This window comes from Syngnathus acus, chromosome 22 (genome assembly GCF_901709675.1).
Source record: "Syngnathus acus chromosome 22, fSynAcu1.2, whole genome shotgun sequence".
Classification (NCBI taxonomy): Eukaryota; Metazoa; Chordata; class Actinopteri; order Syngnathiformes; family Syngnathidae; genus Syngnathus; species Syngnathus acus.
The window spans coordinates 3485176-3507961 of NC_051106.1; the positions used below are offsets into that span (position 1 = coordinate 3485176).

Genomic DNA, 22786 nt, shown 5'->3' on the forward strand with positions numbered 1-22786 from the left:
GCAAAACGTATTGTCAGAGAGGGAAGTCAGCAACTGGACTGCACACAATGAGCAATTGTCACACTTTAATATGACACCTTATGAAAATCTCCAAGAGCGCAAAGAATCCATGCGGGACTAATAGCAAAACTTTTGTGGACACAGAGCTGCTAAAAGTCAATCCATAATACAGACACGTGATTTGTACCCACTCATGCACAGCTTCATACATGGGACATTAAAATAAGGGGCACAAAGCAATGTCCTCATCAGAGAGAGCCACTTATTTCTTCAAGTGTTGACAAGCACCAGCATGCATTTATTAATGAACACAGATTTCTCTCTGACTCACCATCCAACGCAATCTGGCCTCTTCCCTCACTTCCTGTTTTTTTTTTCTTTTTCATTTATCTGTACGTTCTTCGCAATCAATGAATTGACTGGCATTTAAAATTGGATGAAAGACGGGCGACAGCTTGTGCCTGAGAGTCCCGCCACCTCTTGCACAACACAGATGATCTGTGAGTTTCTCCAGTGCGAATGTTTCGAGAAACAGATCAAACCCGACGACACTTGACTGCACCAATACTGGGAGGAAGCCAAAAATAAAGAAGCTAGGTTTTTTTTTCTTCTTAATAAATTATAGAGCAGCTGAAAAAGCAGACATTCCGAATGCCGAACTGACTGCATCAAGAATAGCATTGTATGTAAATTTAGAAAGAAATTGACCGGAATGAAAATGAGAATGAATACTCAATGGACGTTTCACAGGAAGTGATTCATTCCCATTATGCACAAAAAATAAATGGGGAAAAAGTACATCAAACCCAAGTCATGATCATTTGTAGCAAATCAGAAGAGCACTTTTGAAACCAACAAACAATAAAATGGTGTGAAACATTATCAGGGATGGCAACACAATACGACTAAAAACAATTTATGCCAATCCTGTACAGAATTCTTGTGGCGCAAGGAAAACTGCATCTTTTGTCTCATGCTCTACTCCGCACAATGTTACAAATCACCTCCCGGAGCGCGCAACACTACGATGGGCCAAAAGAAACCAAAAAAAGACTCGCTTCTTGGTTAGATAATCACATATGACATGACTTTGAAGTAGCAGTGTATTTGTTCCTCTTGTGTGATCTGTGAAGATCCACAAGAGGTGGAGAAGTCATGCTCTTGAGTCCATCTTGCCATGAAGAGGATGCCATCTAGGATGAATACTAAGAAGCACCCACACCTCCCACACACCCTCCGCCTGCTCAAACTCTTCTAATCGCAAGCTGTTTGTGTGCATGTGCATGAATCTGTGCATGTGTGAAATTCTTCATCCAATGCCATTGAACGTTTTACATGTGATTTGCTTTAAAAACAAAAAGTTTCACTTGTAAGTTGCAGTAGAGTGATTCATTCTGTCTTTACAGTACTTTCATTTGGGTACAGGTCTATTTTTTTTCAACACTAAATATGGTAGTACAATTAAGCTCAGAGTCAAAAACGATCCCCGTGTTCTTTAATTATTGCGACGGTTTGAATTCTAATCATTTTTGGTAACAGTTTCTTTGTTTTGCCTTCAGGACCAATTATTAAAAGCTGATGGAGCTGCAGGAGATTCACTGCCATTCTCGATTTAGTACCTAAAATACAGTTAAGATTGTCTCTGTGTGTCTTCTGCATCGTAGACGCTGATTACATTGCCAAAGGGAAGAGGCACATGCAAATTAAACAGCTTGGGACTTCAAATAGACCCTTGAGGCATCCCACATTTAATTTAATTTCACTCAATTCAGAATAGCCTGTTGGAAAATAAAATAATCAGTATATGTCATAATTGAGGTTGTAAAATTAGGTTAGTGTGCTGATTAATGACCATTATTTGACTACAGTTACTGTAGCAGTTAAAACTTGAAACACACCATTCATTTCCCCACCATCACATTTGTTTTGCATTTTCTCTATGACACAGCAGATGACAGGTGGGTGTGAGCTGGCTCATCGTGACAGCACCCACGATGACACCATGCGTTTATGTTATGCACTTAAAGCAGATGACTCAACCTCTACCTCTTTGTGGAGTTAAGTCTGATATTTAAACATAATGCTTTTACAAAGCTTCATCGTCTGTGCTCAGAGTGAAGCTCTCAAATTTATCAGTGTGTGAGCATTTGGAGGTTGGAAGCGGAGAATGTCAGAGCGTGTGTGTGGGAGAGAATGGATAAGCGTGGGCCACAGGGCTGGCTGTTTATTTTAAAAGATGTGAACTTCCTCCTGGAAGCGTAGTGGAGAGGTTTTGTCCTCAGGTGCGCTTTGACTTGTGTGATATTTTGTATCCTGTTATATGAATTTGGGCCAGGAATCAAACAATGTAAGAAAGTTATTATTATTATTATTATTATTATAAGTATCTGAAAGCGATATTTGGGGAGATGTCCAAGTACTTTAATGGGAAATTAATGTGGACATTTTTAAAATAATAAAATTAACACTGACTGAGACTGCAAGAATCAGAGTGGAAAGTGGGAGAAGATGAACAATATTTATTTATTTTTCATCAGTCCCTATCCACTCGAGTTGCTTTTGTCGTGGTGTTGCCTCTGTGCAGCTGACCTTTACATCAGGTGCAACTGAGCATCAGACATCGCTGCTCACCGCGGCTGTAAACAAAATACATTTGTTATCCATTTGCACAATTTATTGAGCTGTCAGAGCTGAGAGGGCCCGCAAGGCCGCAAATAGACCCCACCAGCTGGGAGATGGAACGGAACTTTTGGAGCCCTTCCATTTCCCCCGCATCATTGCAGGAAGGGAATTTCCATCAGACCAGACAGATTGCAGAGGGGGAACACAGGTGGTACACTGGTAACAACACTGTGGCAAAGAAATTTGTTTTTTGGATTAAATTAATTAAATTGAGCCAGTACATAGCCACCACAAACCTTTTAAGAATTTTATTATCCTGCTTACATTTTTAAAATTATAGAGTGATTCTGATGAGGGCAACAAAGGGAGCTAATGGGTTCATATTTTTGATCAACTAGTCCTTATAATATAATTATTTGCATGAAGTTAGTGAACTGTATCACCCAACTCTATTTTGATGGACATCCAACTCTGTGACCACCACCACACATTAGGCAAGCAGCTAATTCTGTCTTGTGGACAATTTTCTTCTTCTGAGTACTGATATTAACCCCACCACCATTTTACCCTCTCTTCTCAAAAACAGCAGCCTACTGTTTAGCATCAGGTTGTCACAGAAGCTAATTGATGAGAACGGAGGCAGCAGGCCCACTGAGGGCTCCGCCTCATATACTGGATCTCTTTCTGTGTGTGACATCAGGATCTTCAGCTGCATCCTCAATTAAATTGTCACATGTCCCTTCTCTGCTGGTGTAACCAAGCATTATTTTTATAGTATAAATAAATTCTAGTATCAGTTTTGTAAAATTGTACTAATTTATTCATCACAGTCTATTGTCACGACTCGTCCCCGGTCAGTCCATTGTGTGTACATTTTGTCGTAGTTTCTGTCTGTGTGCTCGCCCCTCCCCTCCTGTGTGCCCATGATCAGTGTAATCACCCTCACCTACTTCTCGTTGCATGTCTTGTATTTAAATCCTGTCTGCGTGTCACTCTTGTCGGATTGTTGATGTCTTCTTGTCTCTTTGTCAGTGTCGTTTCTATTAGCCAGTCTGTCAGTTAAATTATATCGGTGGGACTCTTTCACTAACTAATGCAATTTCAAATTCCTCCAGGGAGTCTGAATGAATCTTGATAAATCTTGATACAGCTAAGATGAATTTTACGTGGTTGCTGGCTTTCCCAAAATACTAATAGGCACAATCAACATATTGTAACCATGTATTTGGATGTTTGGCTCTATCACAAACATTTCCAATTCCATCATTTAATACTTTTCGTAGAAAACGCAGCTGCTCAAAGGACAACAACAACTGTTGTCGCTCGGCAATTGAGAAGGAACAACAATGCCACATTTTGAGAGTGATGAATTCCAGGAAAGAGACAATTTCCAGGTTTGAAAGTGGAGATGAATCAGATTGATTGTACTTCAACTGGCAATTGAGATCTGGGGATGAAAAGTGCAACCTGCTTTGAATCAAGAGTATTAAATCTATCTATTACTCTTGAGTTTTCTCAGTTAGACATAAGATGAACCGTTCCATGGAGGACAAGGGGCAAGTTCAGTCAATGCTAGGAAATCTTAGTTCCAATGAACCCGATCCCTCAGGTAATGCAAAACTAATCTTGTTTAATCCCAAGTGACAGAAGCCGAGCTTTGAGTTGCCAAGAGACACTTGTCCACTAATATTCATTTTTATTTTTTTTTAGATTTCCATTATCAAGTTTTCATTCCTCGGTGAACATTGACGCATGTTGATTTTGTAGCCCTGAGTGTGCGGTGTCCCCTGTGACTTATTACGGGATGCAGATAGCACCTGAACTTGACAGAGACTCTAATTTCAAATCAAGCATTCAGAGTACCTCCTGCCTGGTTTGACTGAGCAATGAATGAAAGATCAGGTATTTACCATGGTGTCTCCGATTTAATGCATGCGTCTGTCCAATTAGTAAATCTCACGGCACCTAACCAACCACATTTCATTCATTTGTGCTGTCCCATTTTTTTGTGTTAGTGGATGGAATGATTTCTATGACAGAGATTCCTAACCAGGGTGCCATGGCACCCGAGTATGCCGCGAGGGATCGTCTAAGGTTCCATGGGAAAATTATCCAATTTGAATTCATTTGTCAGAAAGTTATTCATTTATTATCAATTATATGTTTTTATTCATCTTTTTATGCTTATGACATATAGTTACGGGCAGAAATATTAAGTGCTTTCCCATTAGGTGATGCTAAATTAGACTAGAAGGGCTAACAAATCTGCCTTTGCAATTTATTTATTTATTTATTTAACTTTTATAGATGTATTATTATTATTAAAGTTATTATTAAAAGGGGAAGTTTGCATTTTATTTAAAACTTCCATTTTGTTAACTGTTAATATAATCTGACAGTAATAAATAACAATCCCATTGGGACTTTATTTCATTGGCTTTGAATTGTACATCTCTAAAAGCACTGATGGATACCACATTCAAAAAGCAAGTATGGTAAAAAAACAAACAATACTTTTGCTTTCCATTTGGAAGAGCTCTTAAATTTTGATTTATTGACTTTTCCCTCCAGTTTTCCATTATAGCAAAATGGAAATGATTTTTTTGACCTCCTATTAAAAACACAATCCGTTTTTTGTCCTTGAGTTATTCTTCTTTTCAAACAGCACCTATTTTTCTCCAGGCAGAGAGTGTTGTGGCAGAATGGATGCTGCCACTGCATAATGGTCCTCAGACATTTGTTTCCTTGGCAACGTTGGGAGAGCATGTGTGGAGAGGGAGGTATAAAAACCGACAGCCCTTCTCCGAGTCTTACCACTCGCCCTGTCCAAGGGGAGATTTGGAGAACTTGTACGCACTCCCAGTTGGCGATCTTTCCGCTCGCTCGTGAGGACTTAGGTATTGCAGAATGATGCGACCCAAAGATTTACGCCAAGGCTCCGGCACCAAGACCTTCCTTGATGCCATGCACGGTGGCAAAGTTCACCTTGCGCGTTTCATTTTGGATGCCCTGGACGGACGGATCATCAACTCCAAGACCGAAAACAGCCGCACTCCGTTAATTTACGCCGTATGTCTACAAGAAGCCGGGACCAGAGCCAAGTTCGCCCGGCTCCTGCTGGAAAAAGGGGCCGATGTCAACTGCCAGGATGAAGAAGGTCGAACGGCTCTGAGTCATGCCTGTGAGTTGGGTCACCTAGACGTGGTCAAGATTCTTGTTCAGTTCAATGCCGATCCAGATATCTCCGACGTGTGGGGTAACAGTGCTATAATGTATGCTGCCTTTTCTGGGCACAGTCCGGTGCTTGAGTTTCTGGTCCGGGCTTTCAAAAGACTTGGACTGAAAATGGACAGAATGAATAACGCCGGACATACAGCCATCGAAGTGGCTGACTTCTTTGGACACAATCACTGTGTGCAGATTTTAAACTTTCAGTGCAGACGGAGTGTGGTCGCAGATGATCCGCTTGATCCGGGAAATGTTGGCGATGGTGAGCTGCCCAACAGACTCCCCAGGCATGTCTTGGAAAAGTTCTCCAAACAGGTCAACAGCAAAGAAGAGCAATTACCAGGGCTACTTCAGAAGCAGACGAAGATCGGGGACAACAGCGGATTGTGGAACCGCTTTACATGTCCCAAAACCCAGAGTCATGAACAGAACCATCGCCACAAGTGTTCCCTGCCATCTCAGAAAAGCCAAACCGATGGAGATCAGAGTCTTTCCTTCACGGCCAAACAACTCCAAAACTCCCAGATTCCCGATCTAAGGCGGACGAGAACGCTCAACTCGCCAACTGAAGCTAACCCAAAAGAAGTCAAAGAAGAAACTAGAGCCCAAGAGAAAGCACCGCAACGATTTCCTCCCTGCGGGAAGGCAAAGTCCTTCAACCTGGACCTTCTGAGCATCAGGAAACAGTCCTACCAAGGAGACGCGCACGACTTGAGCCTGTCAGCTAACAAATTCAAAAGAGCCTCCCTGCAGGATGACCGATGTCTCCTAGACAAGATGGAATCTCAGGGAAACTCCCGGTTGCTGGCAAGCGATCCAGAAAAAACAGTTCCAAAAGCTCCTTTGAGCATCAAGTGTCAGATGGCGAAAGCCCTCGAGGAGAAGTCAAAGACAGATGAGCTGCAGAAGAAGGCAAGTTTTTCACACACTGGCAAACACAACAAAATAATGTTCAGCCGGGCGGGGACGGAGGCGGGGAAGATGCCCGGCCGCGGCCCGGGGTTCATGGGCCTCGGAACGAGACTGTTCCGTCGATTCACCGCACCTGAGTTCATGAGGATGGTCACAGACTGTTCTTCGGGCTCGTCCAACAGCAGAGGACGGATGTCACGCTCCGAGACCTTCCCTCTCTCTCACACGCACCAGCAGGTCAACAGTCAGCCCAGCGTGGATAGCATCAGCGGAGTCAAATGCGAGTTTGAAAGCTCCTCATCTCAGTCGGCGCTCGATTAGGAGGACAGAAGGAGTGACACTTTTACGCCGCTTGCTTGCTGATAATAAGAACACGTTTTGGTTTTTTGGGTCTTTCCAGTGTTCCTGATTGAAACCTGCTCTAGACTGCAAGATTTGATTTTTATTATAGGTACAATCATTGGCTACTTTATTAGATTTAAAAAAATGTGTGCTTTGATTGTCATTATCAGGGAATTATATTTTTGCTCGTATGCTTACTTTAATTGGGAAGTTATCATAAAAATCCTTCCAGGTACATTTAGAGCAGTGCGCTTCGATGAATTTTCACTGAAGATGATGATTATTTATAGTGTAAAAATAAAGGTATTTGATATTGCTTCTGCATTTATAAGAAGTCTCTGATATTTTTTTTTTTTTGCCAAATTGTATTCAGTGACTGTGCTGTATGATTCACGCTGAATAAACACCAGCCCTTTCAACCACCTCGTCTTACTGTGTGCGTGAGTGAGCGATGAATCACGGATCTTCCATATGCGTCATTTATTTGGTTTGTACAAAAACGAAAATCAAGTGTCATTCTTTTTCATCAATGATCGGCACACATAGAAGTACAGGAGTCAAAGACGAGTGTATGTGCAAAGTGTGTCTCAGCAGGTGGGCGTCTCGCAGCATCACATGCCAAGCGTGTGTGTGCTTCTACTAGAAAAATCAAACATCTTGAGGATCAAAACACAAGTTAGATTTCAACTGTTTCCCTAAAAAAATGTCTGTAACGGTACAAATGGGCTTATTTGTTCGCTGAGATGCCCTCACCCGTACATCCATGTGCTCGCAAACACACATGCACACACCGATAGCTACACGCTCGCATTTCTGTAAAGAAACTTGAATGACTTTAACATATTTTGCAGTCGTAAGGACCTACCGGAATTTTATGACTATTATCTGCTTATATTGAGGTCCATAAGTAGCAATAGAAACCTAACTTCATATCATACAAACAACCCACCTGTTGGAAATTAAGAACACGTGTGGAAAAGAGGAGATTTTCCAGTGAGCCCACAATAGCAGCATGGCTTTCATCTAACCACTTGTTATGCTAATAACAGAGGATGCTCTTTCACGTTCTCGTTTGGTACATATTCAAGCATTCACTTCAGGCCAGGTGTGCCTCCGTTTGGCCATGCAAAGAGTCTCTCGTCACTGTCAGCTAAGATTCGAATCACGACTGTGCAGAGGTAAACCAGTTGGACAACCGCTCCTACTTGATGGCCGTTATAAAAATAGAGTTTATCTTTTGCAGTAGTGTATGACATATTGTTCTGATATGAGCACCATCTTGCATGTGTCGAAGCCCACAGACTATCACAAGAAACCAATCAGTGTTTTTGACTGAGTTGAGTGATTGCATGCTGCCTTGAATTCACTCCTAAAGTGCTTCTCACATGCCCCAAAAGACCATGCGGTGTCTTACGACCCAACTTCGACATTGTCGCTCACGTGGCGACATTGGGCTGCGTCGATGTAGCCCGTTGGTGCGTGAGGAATCGAAGAAACTACGCTTGATCATCACGGTTGGACTTTAAGTGGGGGTTGGGAAACCGGGAACGCCTCGGGGTCAGCAGCGGGACATGCGCTTGCGGTACTGTTCCACTAGGGGGACCAGGCACTGAGGTGAGCCGCTCTGCAGCAGGAAGGGGTGCTCCAGCAGGTCAGTGGCACTGGCCCGCTCGAGGGGGTCCCGAGTCAGCATACGGTCCAGAAAGTCCTTAAGAACTGGGGACACCTGAGGAGGAGGAGCAGATTGTTTAGAGCTGCTTTGCTCGGAATGTTCTCAAATATGAAAATGTAAACATTTCCAGAGTTACAAAGAAACAGTGATATTTATGTTTCCTGATTATTGTGAATTAATTTACATGCTCGCTATCTTCACATGAATGAATATCTCATTATTAACCGGGAAGTCAACTCAGAAATGTTCTTTACAATAATACTAATAGTAGTACCGTATTTTCCGGACTATAAGGCGCGCCGGACTGTAATGCGCACCATTAATGCATCATGTCAGATTTTTATTCCAAATTTCATTCTCCATTTTATCTTTTTTATTTCAACTTCAGACGCAACATATTACTTTATAATCACAAAATAATGATCCATTGTCTTTTTGATTCATGATTCATAGTCTTCAGCGGGCCACTTATGATTGATTTCATGACACAATGCTTCGGGCCAGTTTAAATTTAGGAATTTGGTCCATATATAAGGCGCACCGGACTATAAGGCGCACTGTCGGCTTTTGAGAAAATTTTAGGTTTTTAGGTGCGCCTTATAGTCCGGAAAATACGGTAATGTAAAATAATACTGTATATCTTCATAGACATGGAATTTTGCATACCTGGCTGACATTTCGCACAGTCGGAGCAGGCTCATCTCTCAGTCTCTTCATAGCTGCCACGGGGGTTTCACTGAAATACGGTGGCTCTCCATCCACCATCTCCACCACCATGACACCCATGGACCACACATCCACCTGGTGCAACACACACACAGAGCACAGATTGTAAATATTGGCCATGCAACAGTCTGTCTTTTGGCATGAGTTGCATCCCTCCTCACCTCAGTGCCATATGGCGATTTGGAAATTACTTCTGGAGCCATCCAATAAGGAGTCCCCACTAGAGACTTCCTCTTGGGGATGTCCTTACTGATCTGAGCACAGAAGCCAAAGTCGGAGAGTTTGACCTGAAAGAGCGAGGGGGACAATAAGAACACTTACAAACCAAAAATGGCATATGAGACAACAATGTGATGACATACTCTTCCATCTAATGTGAGTAGTATTGAGTCACTCTTGATGTCTCTGTGAATCACTCCCTGCGAGTGGAGGTAGGCCAGGGCTTGCAAAACTGCTTCACACACTGTGGCAATCTGCTCTTCATTCAGCCTACAATGACCGTAGCGGACAAAAGTATATCGAGGAGAGAGAGAGAGAAAGAGAGAGAGATGCAGAGTTTAGCATTTCATCATTTGGCAGGCACACAACATTTCTAAGTAGCGACAAATTGACAGCTCAAATTATGAAGCACCATGAATTCAAGAAAATGACAGTGAGCAATGGGTTCTTTCAACTGTTGCACTTAAAGAAAGTGACAGCACATGTTCATTCAAACTCTCGAGTGACTGATATTAAATTGATGGGAAGACAAACTGCTGTATTACTCCTGCGTGCAACATTACAAAAAAAAAATGGAGCAACACATATTGTGTATAGTGTTACACAATAACATCCTAAAACAAATTAAATAGAATGAAGTTGTCATCTTGTCTTGGGCATATGTAATATAACGTGTCACTTTCAGGATGTCCACATCCGGTTTATGACTTGTTTTCATGCAAGCTCGGGCTGTGCAAGGAGTCTTGAAAGACAACCTTTGTGTGTCTTTGTGCAGCCAGAAGCTCAAGTTGATACTACACTGCCTCTTTGTGGTAGAAGTGTGTATTTAAAATATTCTGGAAGGCCGTGAAAGAGTTTTGCTGAGCATGAAATCCTACCTGGTTTCAGACACAATATTGGTAAGTGCTCCACCTTGCAGATACTCCATAATCACCCACAGTTCTTCCTCCACAAGTGCAGATTTATACATCTCCACGACATTTCTGTGCTGATAGTCCCTCATGATCACCACCTATGGAACACAATGGATAACAATGGAGTACATACTACTGACATTTTCAGTCTGTCTGGATTAAAAGCTTATCATATAAAAAATATTTCTCCACAGAAGTTAGTCCCTGGTGAATTTTTTTGAACTAGAACATTTTTGATGTAAGTGAAATAGGGCAGCAAGAGCTATACCAGCAGCAAGATTCCATTTCAGGATACATTGTTGTTTTTATTATTTTATTTTTAATTACCTGCCTTTCTTTTTGGTGATTGGCTGGAAGAAAGCATGCATATTTAATTCACCAATCAAAAGATGATTGATAGCATTATATTTTGCCTTACAGGCATCCCTCTGTTTTGCATATTTCCAAGTTCCCATAAAGCAGGGATGTCAAACTAATTTTTTTCGCGGGCCGCATTGTAGTCATAGCTTCTTTCGGAGGGCCATTATGACTATCAACTCAAATAAATGTATGAGCACCTCATATTATATACAGTAAAAGCTACAAAACAAACTGACAAAAAACTTGTTTTCAAATCAGACGAGTAAAAACTGGTTAAATATTAAAAATAAAAAGATATAATTAAAAGTGAAGACAATTTGCAATTCTAGTAATGACACACAAATTTGATGCACATTCGCGGGCCACATAAAATGATGTGGCGGGCCGTATCTGGCCCCCGGGCCTTGAGTTTGACACCTGTGCCATAAAGCTTTTGGGCAAGGGCACTGGAAAGGACGGAAACTTTGGACTATTACATGGCTCATAAGCAAAGGCCCTCAAAATATATTAGAATAATAAAAGGCCGATGGAGCTCAATGTCATGTGTTTAATGTGGTGCAAAATATCATGCTAAGGCTGCGCACAAATCAATGTGATCAGTATGGTACCTCGTTGAAGAGCAACTCCCTCCTCTGCTGCCTTCGCAGGTCCATCATCTTCACCGCCACCTGCCGACCACTGTGCTTCTCTGCGGCAATGCAAACCACTCCAGTTGAACCCTCTCCAATCTTCACAAAGTTTTCCAGGTAAGACCTCGGATCCCCTTTATCCACCACCATCTGCAGGGCGGCTTTAAATTGTTCATGGGTCACCTTCGGTGGGTCTGGCGGCGGTCGAGGCGAAGGGTGAGGGAGTCGGAAGGCGGGTGAGCATGTACCGGGGGGACTGGTGGCGAGAGAGCCTGTAGGGGAGGGTCGAGGTTGGGATGGGCTGTCCTGTCGGGGGTAAGGAGGATTAGGGCAGCCAGAGTGCCTAAGAAAAGGGTCTGGTCCATTGGGCCGTAGTCCCATATTGGGGGACAGTCCTAAAGTATAGCTCGCTGAGGATCGCACGGTCCGCTGAGGTCTGATGCTGCTCACTAGAGGACTGCTGGTGCCGGTGGGCAGGAAGCCAGAGTGGCACCTCACCGCTGAATCTGTCTGCAGAGGAGAAGACAAAGTGAGTGGGTGTCAAGGGTTGAATGGGAACCACTAAATAATAAACAATCAAACAACAATGATTGGTTGATGAACAGTAATTGGGGAAATGTTTTTAATATACTAATGCAAATAAAATTGTATCGGATTATTCGATTCATCGATAATTGATAGAATAATCGATCCTAAAAATATTCAATAGTAACTGCGCTAATTCCCAGTCACATCAACACCTATCGAGTCTTCATTAAACCTATCATGGATGTTTCGGAATGTGGGAGGAAGCTGGAGTACCGATGCAGGCACGGGCTAAACATAACATCTCGACTGTGACGCAGATTTTGGCCATTGTAGGTTCTACTTTAGAATGTTGAGAGCTTTGTGAATCCTGTGCAGTATGGTGCAAATACAGTGCTGCAATGTCAGGCTTACTTTCAGGTCATAGGAAGAGAAAGGCCTCCCCGGGCTGTTCTGGGACTGCATGTACATCGGTACACTGGGCCGGAGATCCGTGGGGACGTCTTGGTGGTGGTGCTGCTGCTGCAGGCTCATAGCCGGGCTATAAAAACATGCAACTGGTATTTGATTGGGTGGCATTCCCCTGGGCAGCTGAAAGTCTCTCTTCCATATGACTCTTTCCTGAGGGCTGCCCACGTAAGAGCCATGACTCGCCATCGCAATGTTCTGGTCCTGGCCTGCTTGAGAGGATCCCTCCAGTGGGCCACCACCAACCTCATAAGTGGATGTGGCTTTTGGTAAAATCCCATTTGGCTGCAAAGTGACGCTCTTCTTCATTCCTAAGTAGGGAGTGTTGGATTCACTGTGGATGTTTCTCGCTTTGTCCCTCCAATGACCCGCGTCCTCTTCATCTTCATCATCTTGAATCAGGCCTTCGTATTGGTAAGCGTCTCCCTCGTTCACCTCTCCCAGTCTTCCCAAGGACTGGGCCCTTTTCCTCGCTGAGGGGCTGCTCTTCCGCAAAGAATTGGAGCTGGTCACAGACAGACGGCTCATATCGTTGATCATGGCTGTGATGTAGTCTCCATGACCGATCATGCTCCCACGCACAATGGTCTGAAAAAGAAAAGACATTGAAGTACAGTATGGTTGACAAGTGAATAGAATAATGAGGGTTATATAATCAGTGTTAAAGTTAAATTTAGACTCCAGATTGTGTAAAGGACATCATTGTCAAGACTCAAATTAAATCCCCTGGTGGCTTCTTATAAAACACTTAAAAAGATAGTGAGTGTGCAAATGAGGCACGTTAAAAACCACAGTATGGTATTCACTGAACAGAAGGCATGTTGAGGCAAAGAACCCGAGCCTGCCTTGACAGAAAGGACACAAGCGTAAAATGTTTTGCCATTGCAACACTAACACGGAGCGTGTGGTGTCTTATTCGTCTGCTTGAGTCGGTTCATGTCAGGCAAAAAGCCTCTTTTGTGTCTTGGACCGTGTGCATGTCACGTGGGAGGGCGGTAGGATGACAACCTCAAAGGTGAGATAAACACCTTGTCGGTAATAACTTTTTACAAAAGAGGCGAAAGAGAATACAAGGAAGAAAAGACAGCACGGAGGCAATCATTATGAATCATCAATAGACCTCTTTTCTGGGTTTGGTCATGTGACATTTGTAATCTGAGCCGTGATTGGTTGCTGCATGAGCTCGAAGCACACTTGATGTCATTTTCAGGCAAGTGGCAAATTGTATTTAAAGATATTAAAAACATGAAAAATAATGAATTTATCAAATGAATTAGTATTAAGTATTAACTGAACTGTACTGCTGAAAATTGCTAAATAAGTAACACATAACTTTTATTCATACTCCACAAACTCCACAACTTTTGGGGGGCTTTGACAATCATTGCTTGTACATTTTTTCATTTCCATGATGGCAAAATTTGTTCAAAATAGAAACAAATCAAAGGTCCCAGAATGCTGTTACAAACTTTTATCGCTCGAGATGCGCCACTGTATTTTACAAGCCATTAATGAGCCTTAATGGGAGATGGTGGTTCTCATTATGTAAAGTGCCAATTAAAAATAAGATGCTTTGTGTTTGTCATCCCTTAAATGCTCTGGAATGGAAAAAAGCCATTTCCAGGTTGGCCTCTCCTTTGCTTTCCTTTTATATGACCTGTTAGGTAACACATCGGCTGTTATCAATTGCTTATATGGAGCAATGAAATTTACTGCCCCTTTAAAGGTTCAACATTTTACAGTAACAGTACACAACAGGGTCATTAGCCCAACAGACAAGGGAGCAAAAACATGGGGAGGGAAGCAGGACTTGTGTTTTCTCAGCGTTTTCTGAGACAACTGTAAGTCTCAGTAGGACAGAGCGACAATTGCGCAATATTGATACTAAAAGGAGCAGCATCGACTAAATATTTGCATTTGCAACTGAACCAAAGGCGGAGCTTGAATGAGTCATAAATTCAAGAACAGGTTGGTGTGTGCTGTGTACCTTCCTGGGCCTCAGCTCCACTTCTGTAATCCTGGAAGGGTCCACCATGGGCCTGGGTCTGCGCAGGTTCTCGATCAGGCTGTGCCATTGTGTGGGAAGACCGATAAAGCAGCCACGCTTGGCATCAAATGAGGTGTGGACACGGTGTTCAAAGTTCTTGGGGGCAGATATCTCGGGTCTCTTCTTTTTCTTCTTGCGAAACATTCTCACGTCCACAAGGGAGGCAGCGTGCCGGTGTCAACAAAATCCCTGTAGAGACACGTTTGTTTTTTTTTCTAAGAATGAATCACTACATATACAGTAAGATCTGCTTGGACAAAAGAAATGTCATTTGATCAAATGTGACAAGAATTGAAATTTTAGCTCAAAGGATTTTCCAAGCAATATTGGGAGCTGTTTTGTTCCGAGAGTGGCTCCAAGGAGAATGGATACATTTGTAAGCAGATGTGTACTGGAGGATGTGTGGTCAATTAAAGCTTATTCATTCTCTGTGCCCTTTTGCTGATGAGCGTGTCGCTGGGCTGGCATGCGCCCACGGGCTTTCAGTGCATTAGCACTGAAAGCAAACAACGCACAAGACACACACACACACACACGAACATTCTATGGCAGGATATCCTTCATAAACCCGTTGTAACTCTTGAATATTCTGCCCTGATTAATGGCGCATGTGTCCATGCACGACCGTGTGTTTGGTGAGCACGTAACCTTGGGTTTAATGCGTAGTCCCTTTGATTTCATCTCGTAATTATTTCTGTATCAGGATTAACTATTTCATCTCACAGGAATGGAGAGCGCCCTGTCAAAGGTTAACATGGCGCCCAAGCTCAAGATACAATCTCCCGCTTTAGCAGGAGTGGGGGTTGAGGAAATGAGTTTTGTTGTCATCCACTGCTCGGCAGGCAATCACGTTGGCTCTCCACCTCTGCCCTCGGACCAGCATGCCTTTAATCGGCATCAACGGCGCCTGTTGTGACGCTGCTCGGCCTGCCCTGCCCATCTCGACATGACGCGCTGGTCATATCAGCTCAGTTCTGCTTATGGGAAAAAAAGGGCGGATTATAGAAGGATGGGTGGGGAGGGGGATGCTCAGCGTGAAGGAAAGTGTCACCATCCAAGGATAATTCAATCACGAGGCTAATATGCTAAGTGAGGCGTAAGTGCAACTATACGGTTGTTTGCTCTTCCGATATGTACACAATGTAGTGAGGGCTTCAAATCTGCCTGAAAGGTCCATTATCGTGCCACCTTGACGGGAAATGGCAGTGGTGAGCGTGTCTGACTCACCTAAACACTATCAGAAGCACTGACCTACATTTCCAGCCTAAATTCGAATAATATTTGTTCAGTTCAGTTTATTCTGTTCATTTCATTGCAATGAAGTGCCAAGTATGTCGACATACTGGTAATTACTTGAACTGAAAACAAAATACATGAAGTTATTTTGTAATTTAGAAGTCCACTACACTGTTGTGTGTTGTTATATTGCAATTTTGTGTAGTTGTTTTTGTAATTGTGATGAAGAGGTGGATTCAGGCTCAGGTGCTCCACTGATAAAGAATTCAAACAAAACCTCTTTAAGGTCACTGCTTAACCTCACGTTTGCTTTAAAAAAACAAAAAAAAAAGTGGAAATGGAAATTATGCGGAGAGAAAAAAATACATTCCTGTGTCATACTAAAAAAAAATTAAATTTTTTTTAAAATAAATAAATAAATAATTACCTTAAATCAGCTCATATGCACATTTATAGGTCGGTTAACATTATGCGGCGCTTCATGTTTTTTTAAATGTTAGAATGCAAAGAAAGATGCAGCAAAACACAAGACGTGATCTCCCTTACAGTCGTGCATGCATCGTCCCCCTAATCTGCAGTTCAACATGCAGATGTTGACACTGCCTGAGCCAATATTTACAGATAATGCCCATGTATCCTTTTACAAGCAGATCGATCAATATTTACTCATGGGTGAAATGCAAACTGTTACAATCCCACTATGTCAGCAGCAATAGCCGGATGATAGCAACACAAATAGGACAACTGCATTGTCGAGTACTTTAGAGCTTCACTTAAAAAGTATACAACACGACCTTATATTCATTATTCATTCTGGGTCTATAGGGATTATAAAAAAACCACTATCATATTCCAAGAAAGTAGAAACACATACTATTTTCTTGATTTATGCCCATCTGGGAAGATTATTTTCAAAATTGTTGCCATTCATGGATTTAAAAGCTTCAATCTCATATGACTAGCCTAACATTGGCGCGATTGACCGTGCCAAGCTTAAGGAGTCTTAACCACAACACACTACTTATTTTGTGTAATAGATATCCAAGCTGTGCAAAATTATGTTACCCAGCCACATAGTCACCCTAAATACTACTGGGACTTGACCTTATGCCTCAGTGGCTTATCTTGAATCTATCAAAATGCTGAGGCAAAAACTCAGACAGCTACTGGCTGGGAGGATGAGGTCATGCTGGAATTGTGCTTCATTGGGTATTTCCATCGGTGCAGCCGCAGAAGAATAACATGCGTGGTTAAGGGGGGGGGGGGGGGGGGTACGTGAAGTCTGATTGGAAGACAAGAAATTGAGAATGAATGAAGCATGCAAAATGTTTGCCACATAACTGAGCGAATAAAGTGGAAATGAAGGTCCATTCATCAGCTGGATGCTCCCTACATTAGGCAGTCAAATAGAAAAACGCAGGCAGGCAATCCATACGCTTGGAAAGGGCCTGTTTTTCGTTCTGTCACGTTCAAATTAACCCAAGCATGAGTTGGACGAATGGGGGGGTAGATAAGAGAGCTATTGGATTTGCACGATGGTAGCGCTCAGAGCTGTGGTGAACGATTTTTCCCCCGCTGTACTATTTGCCCTGATTTCTATTTCTCGTTTTTTTGTTTTTTGTAGACGTGCTTGCATAAATGTGCAGGTGATGGTGGAGCGGGATTAGTGTGGTGCTTCACTGGTCTAATTTCAGACTCTCTGAAGCAGCAGTGTTTATTTTGTGCGTGATTCTTGTCAACTAGTGAGGTGAGGGTGGGAACTGGCGGTAATCCTCTTTTCCGTGCCTGTCGATGCACGTGCGACCCAAAGATAATCCAACTATAATGAATTACAAAATGTCGTCAGGGGGGGTTTGGAAAGCATTACGGTCTTATTTGTTTTTTTGTTTGTTTGTTTTCGGGACTATGCAATGTAGTGGCAAGAGCTTCAAGATTGCTCCTCTATCAACGTCATTATGATGACCGTTTTGCCCTTTGAATATAATGAGACTCTCCCTGGTGAGGGACATTCAGAGGGTGGATGTTTATGAAAGGAGGCATTGGTTGGTCATCACCACCTTGTGCTTTGTAAAAGCCTAAAGGCAGCCACAAAAACCAAATCACGCTTCTAAGAGCCACGCAAATACTGGACGTGACCAGACACCGAAGTTGACGCCTGCTGTTCTATCTTTGAAGTCACCTCTGGAGACATGGAGGGATTGTCAATAGAAGACACCGAGTGATGTAATACGCCGCGTTCAATGACACGGAATAACGCATGCATATTTCATACGTCATGCACAACAAAGTGCTTCAAATCTGAGGAATCTTTGGGACTGGCACGCAGCTGCTGCCTCGGAGAAGTCACTGCATTGTGCAAGTGCAGGCCCTGCAGTGTTTTACTAAAGCAGGTCACTCAAAACTTTGGACTCGCATGAAATTTGGGAGTAAAAATGTGCAGATTTAAGTCTGTATTTCACTCCATGCCCATTCCATGATTAATCAGTACCTGCAAAACAACTCAATTCTAAGACAAGGACGTGATATTGAGCACACTCAAGGGCATGTGATGAGACATTTATGGACTACCTTCAATATCCAAAGTACAGAGTTGCTGCTCAGAAAGAATGCAAACGGTTCTCATAAATAGTCAAGACAGATAAAGTCAATTTTAGCCATCTTGACTATTTACTTTTCATTCCCCAGATGAAACTCCCTGAGCTCATTCATGCTGACATCTATTTGAGTGTTTCTTCATCTTCTCCAAATGTCACATTAGTCATAGCAGTGCATCATGACTCAGAACCCATGGCGCATTGGACTAAAAGTTCAAAGATGAAAACCGTAAGACGTGACATATGCGTATATTACTATAATGCCAATGTGGAGTCAAAGTATTTTGACATATGCAGAACATTAATGCAGTGCATTAAAATGCATTGCCGACAATAATAAAATCATAAAAATTACATATAAACTTTTTTTTTAACGTATTGGTATAATGCAGTCTTTTTTTTTTTTTTTACTTGACTATGTGCAAGTCAATACCTCATGACATGATGGGAAAAATGCTATGTTTGTAGCATTTAGCCTACAAGTATGTTTAAAAGTACTTGCGAGTACGTTCGAATGTACTCATTTGATTGTACTCACAACAAGTACGTTCAAACCTTACCAGTCAAAAATATTTTGAATCTACTGCTCTACTTTTCTGCAGAAATACATACAGTGTCAGGAAGTACAAAATCTACCAATCAGTGTGTCTTTGAGATTTTGGCGTGTGTCCAGGGGGACAAAAAGAGGCTTGTTCAAATTCCAAATGTGTTTGATGGGTTCAAGGTCAATCCATTCAAGTTCTTCCACAGCAAATCCATCTACAATAACCACTACGTCACAGACTTTGTGATGCAGTCACGCTAGAACAAAAAAAAGTAGAATCCCCAAACTGTTCTCATAAATTTGTAAGCATACACCAAAATAGAGGACGAAAAGAATTGGGATTTAAATATAAAAGCTTGTCCTGACTTTGAGATGCACCTCTTGTGTAAGTGTTGAGAGGACGTAAAAACAACAAGAGTAGCAATATCAAAAAAGGGAAGGAAAGAAAGAAGAATCTGGACACTCAGATGTAGTGACAGCTGAAGGAGGAGAAGGATGAGCAAGCACAGAGGAGGGATGGAGGGAGCTGACGGAGGAGAAGAATTAAACATGTTGAAAGAATGGAGCAGAATCACCCACGTCGTGCTTTTCTGTCTCATTCAATGACACGATGTAGCCCACAATGTGCGCGAGACGTAACCTCTTTTTTCCATCATCTTGAGCACTTTCTACTCGCCAGTAAACAAGCGAATCTGAGGACAATTGCATCAAGGGGCTTCATGCATCATTCTGTCAGTGGACATATCGCCCCCGATTTTGTTTGTTGACAAAATAGACAAGTTTGTTCTGCCCTGCAGGGAGAAACGTGGATATTAATGTGTGTCGAATCTGCTGTTCTGATAAACAGTGATGATGTAATGGCAGCATTGTCAGAGTCTTGAGGTGGTTGTAAGATGCAATATGGACAAACACTTTTGAGTGAAGCAGTATGGTGGCCTCAATGGGTCATTCAGGTGGACTGATGGCTCAAAAAAGTCCACCAATAAGTGTGACTGTGCATGCACAATCCAAAAAAAAAAGTGTTTATCTAGTTTGCACAGTGCAGATCACATCTCATAAAAGATCCACTTTGCTTTCAGATGCATATTGAGCAATTTGACGCAGCCAAATGGTAGCAGTGCCGAGCCGCTCTCTCTCTCTCTCGAGTCTAATTTATTGATGCAGCAGGCTGCATATGCTTATGAAAGCTTTGATTTATATTTCTCAGCCTGGGCCCATGAGATACAACACAGGTTCAAGCTCTTTTACAGTATCAGTGAGCAGCAACTTCACCATAACCCAACACGGGCACCTTTCAAGCCAGTCAGGAGACTCATGGCGCTGTCCTAATTTGGACGGGCTGTTTTAATCCTTGAGTCTCATGGCTGCCGGTTACGTTAAGCTGCTAATGCACACGTTTCCCTCCGAGGGCTGACGAATGATATGACAATAACGCCAGCGTTGGTGAGAGCAAGCGTGGCGCACAATAACACCAACACGTATGTTGTGTCATCATACATCTGTGAAGCTTCAGGTACTTCTTAGAGACTTGACCTAAACCCCATCCAAATGTTGAGGGATGTACACAGATTTTGAGTAAGGTCCTTTCACTGACTTGGTGAAAAATCTACTTCCAGAGAAGTCCGTCTACAATTAACTCCAAATTTCCTTCCATTTTTAGTTCTTGTAGCTGCTTTAATGAATACCTTCACCTAAAATAGTGTCATCATGGACTGATCCAAAACTAGTCTTTGCTCACCATCACTACTACATAATGGGACCATATACACATATTAGTCCATAGTGATCCATATTAGAAGGTACGACCTAAAAAACTCTGGAGAATGTGGAACTATTTTTGACAATAGAGACGATAGAACGATGGAGCCGGGCTCGGCGTGATATCTTCCAGGAGGAGTGAAGATGCAGCCCATCGTAGATGAGAATCATCTCGCTCTTTTTCCCATCAACACGTCCTGGCTGCTCTGCATTCTCACAGCCTCCTCCTCCCACAAACGGCACACATCAACATTCATCAATGCCATTAAGCTTCTTTTTCTAATTCATCCCATTATCAAGAAAGGGAACGGGGAGCTCTGGAGGAATAAATCTTTGTTAGCAAGGAACAAAAAAAAAAAACCTTCTTACCTTGCTGTCCAGTGACGAGGAGAGCCACTCTCCTCCAGGAAGGGTTGAAAGCAAGAGTGAGCACATACACTGCTCGTGACACCACTCATGCGCGCACACACATGCACCCACACGAAGACATGAGAGGACTGGCTCTCAAGCCAGCCAGCACTGCAGGCTGCCGCTTGCCTGGGAAAGCCTGATGCGTTTCTCCCTCCAGGCACAAGCGCACACTGCCATCTCAAAGGCTCTTTGTCGGGGCTGATTCATCCCCGGCTGAGTGCTGCTGCAGGTCCGTGCGCCGGATCCGGCTCCCGGGTACAAGGAGAGACTGAAAAACGGAGGACAAAAGCCATGTAGAGGACAGGTAGCATCCACTGGGAGAGAATACCTCGGCCCCATCCAGGTCCTTCCATCCCCACCCCCCTCTACCTCTCCAACTCACGCTCTCTCTCTCTCTCTCTCACGCCCTCCCTCCCTCTCCCTTTTTATCACCTCCCTTCTCTGCCTCCTCCCACCCCGTCATTGGGCTGTCTTTGTAAAAGAATTGATGGCGTGTGTCTACGCGCATGGAACGCATTTTGTGTGGTATCCGGTGACTGTAAGGAGAGAAGACCTCCAGTACACCTGGTCGGGATACCTTTCATCCCTCTCCCCCACCCATGTTGTCTCTTTTACACGTCATCTGGATGACATGAGAACATGAGGGTGATGCCTTCACCTACTGTGCTGCTGTTCAGTCAAATGCATTATCCATGGAATGACAGGGTCAAGGATGGCAGATGGCAGGAGAGGTATAAAAAAAAAAAAAGGGAGGGGTGGGTGGTGTGTAATATTTCTGCAGAAGGTACAATCCTCACCCTTGCAACCTTTTTTATGGGATTCTAAAGAGGTCTTCCAAAGACCCGTCATCGTTACTTAAGCGAAACATTCACTTCTCTTTCCACCACAATTATTTTCTGAATAATTTATGCAGACGCTGAGACGAGGCACAAAGCAGGAAAACGTATTAGGGTCAAGTCACACGCAGACAAGGCAAGCAGGATTTGGGGCATACGTGTAAAAGATGACGATTGGATATGCTTGCAGAGGCGATCCCGAAAAGGCTGAAATTATGATGTTCCTCTTGACACATCAAATAAATCCAAGCCAAAGAGGAGGAGAAGCAATATGCATAATAATGATTATATTTGACATTCCAATTCACTCTTTTGCTGAAGCTGTAAGGATTACAGAATGGGTCAGAAAGTTCAACATACGCAGATGAAATAGAGATTTACAATATGGGGAAGAAGGAGTATATTAAGAAATTTATATATCAAGAGTTGACACATTAAATTTACCCTTTGCTGTTATGTTGTGGAGGTCGGATGTTGTTTGTCATCATAAAAATATAAACGTTAATACTGAGCCAAAGCTCAAGCTAAACAATTTATGAAATATTACATAACCAGTATTAGATTAAGTTTAACCGATGAGGCAGTGTGGCACAATGGTAAGATTGATAATAGATATGAATAAACGAGTACATTTTAAATTGTGAGTTACCTCTACCAAGGAAAATGCTATTTTCTATTATGACTCATTTTGACTCATTTTCCTGGCAGGAAGCGACACCCAACCCAAAAAAATGACACTAATA

At 42.7% G+C, this 22786-nt stretch overlaps 2 protein-coding genes across 2 annotated transcripts; one reads left to right on the forward strand and one right to left on the reverse strand.

Annotated features, from left to right (window-relative positions):
• The first annotated feature begins 5425 nt into the window (after nucleotides 1–5425).
• Nucleotides 5426–7523, forward strand: LOC119116327 (uveal autoantigen with coiled-coil domains and ankyrin repeats protein). The gene has a single exon (XM_037241627.1). The coding sequence runs from the start codon at nucleotides 5530–5532 to the stop codon at nucleotides 7081–7083; it is 1554 nt and encodes a 517-aa protein (XP_037097522.1). The 5' UTR covers nucleotides 5426–5529; the 3' UTR covers nucleotides 7084–7523.
• Nucleotides 7524–7569: 46 nt separating this feature from the next.
• Nucleotides 7570–21595, reverse strand: LOC119116325 (serine/threonine-protein kinase PAK 6). Its single transcript, XM_037241626.1, has 9 exons — nucleotides 21166–21595; nucleotides 14605–14853; nucleotides 12564–13205; nucleotides 11604–12134; nucleotides 10600–10733; nucleotides 9865–9991; nucleotides 9664–9789; nucleotides 9443–9577; nucleotides 7570–8830 (listed from the first exon to the last, which is right to left on the reverse strand). Exons 2-9 carry the CDS (start codon nucleotides 14806–14808, stop codon nucleotides 8663–8665), a joined length of 2067 nt encoding a protein of 688 aa, XP_037097521.1. The 5' UTR covers nucleotides 14809–14853; nucleotides 21166–21595; the 3' UTR covers nucleotides 7570–8662.
• Between the last annotated feature and the right edge of the window lie 1191 nt (nucleotides 21596–22786).

Excerpts from the sequence above, each read along its gene's own strand:
- LOC119116327 (XM_037241627.1), top strand. The coding sequence starts at position 5,530 with ATGATGCGACCCAAAGATTTACGCCAAGGCTCCGGCACCAAGACCTTC.
- LOC119116325 (XM_037241626.1), bottom strand. The coding sequence starts at position 14,808 with ATGTTTCGCAAGAAGAAAAAGAAGAGACCCGAGATATCTGCCCCCAAG. Across the intron at positions 9,790-9,864 it reads TACTCACATTAGATGGAAGA|GTCAAACTCTCCGACTTTGG; the intron begins GTATGTCATCAC and ends TCGCTCTTTCAG. Across the intron at positions 8,831-9,442 it reads CTGTGCGAAATGTCAGCCAG|GTGTCCCCAGTTCTTAAGGA; the intron begins GTATGCAAAATT and ends CCTCCTCCTCAG.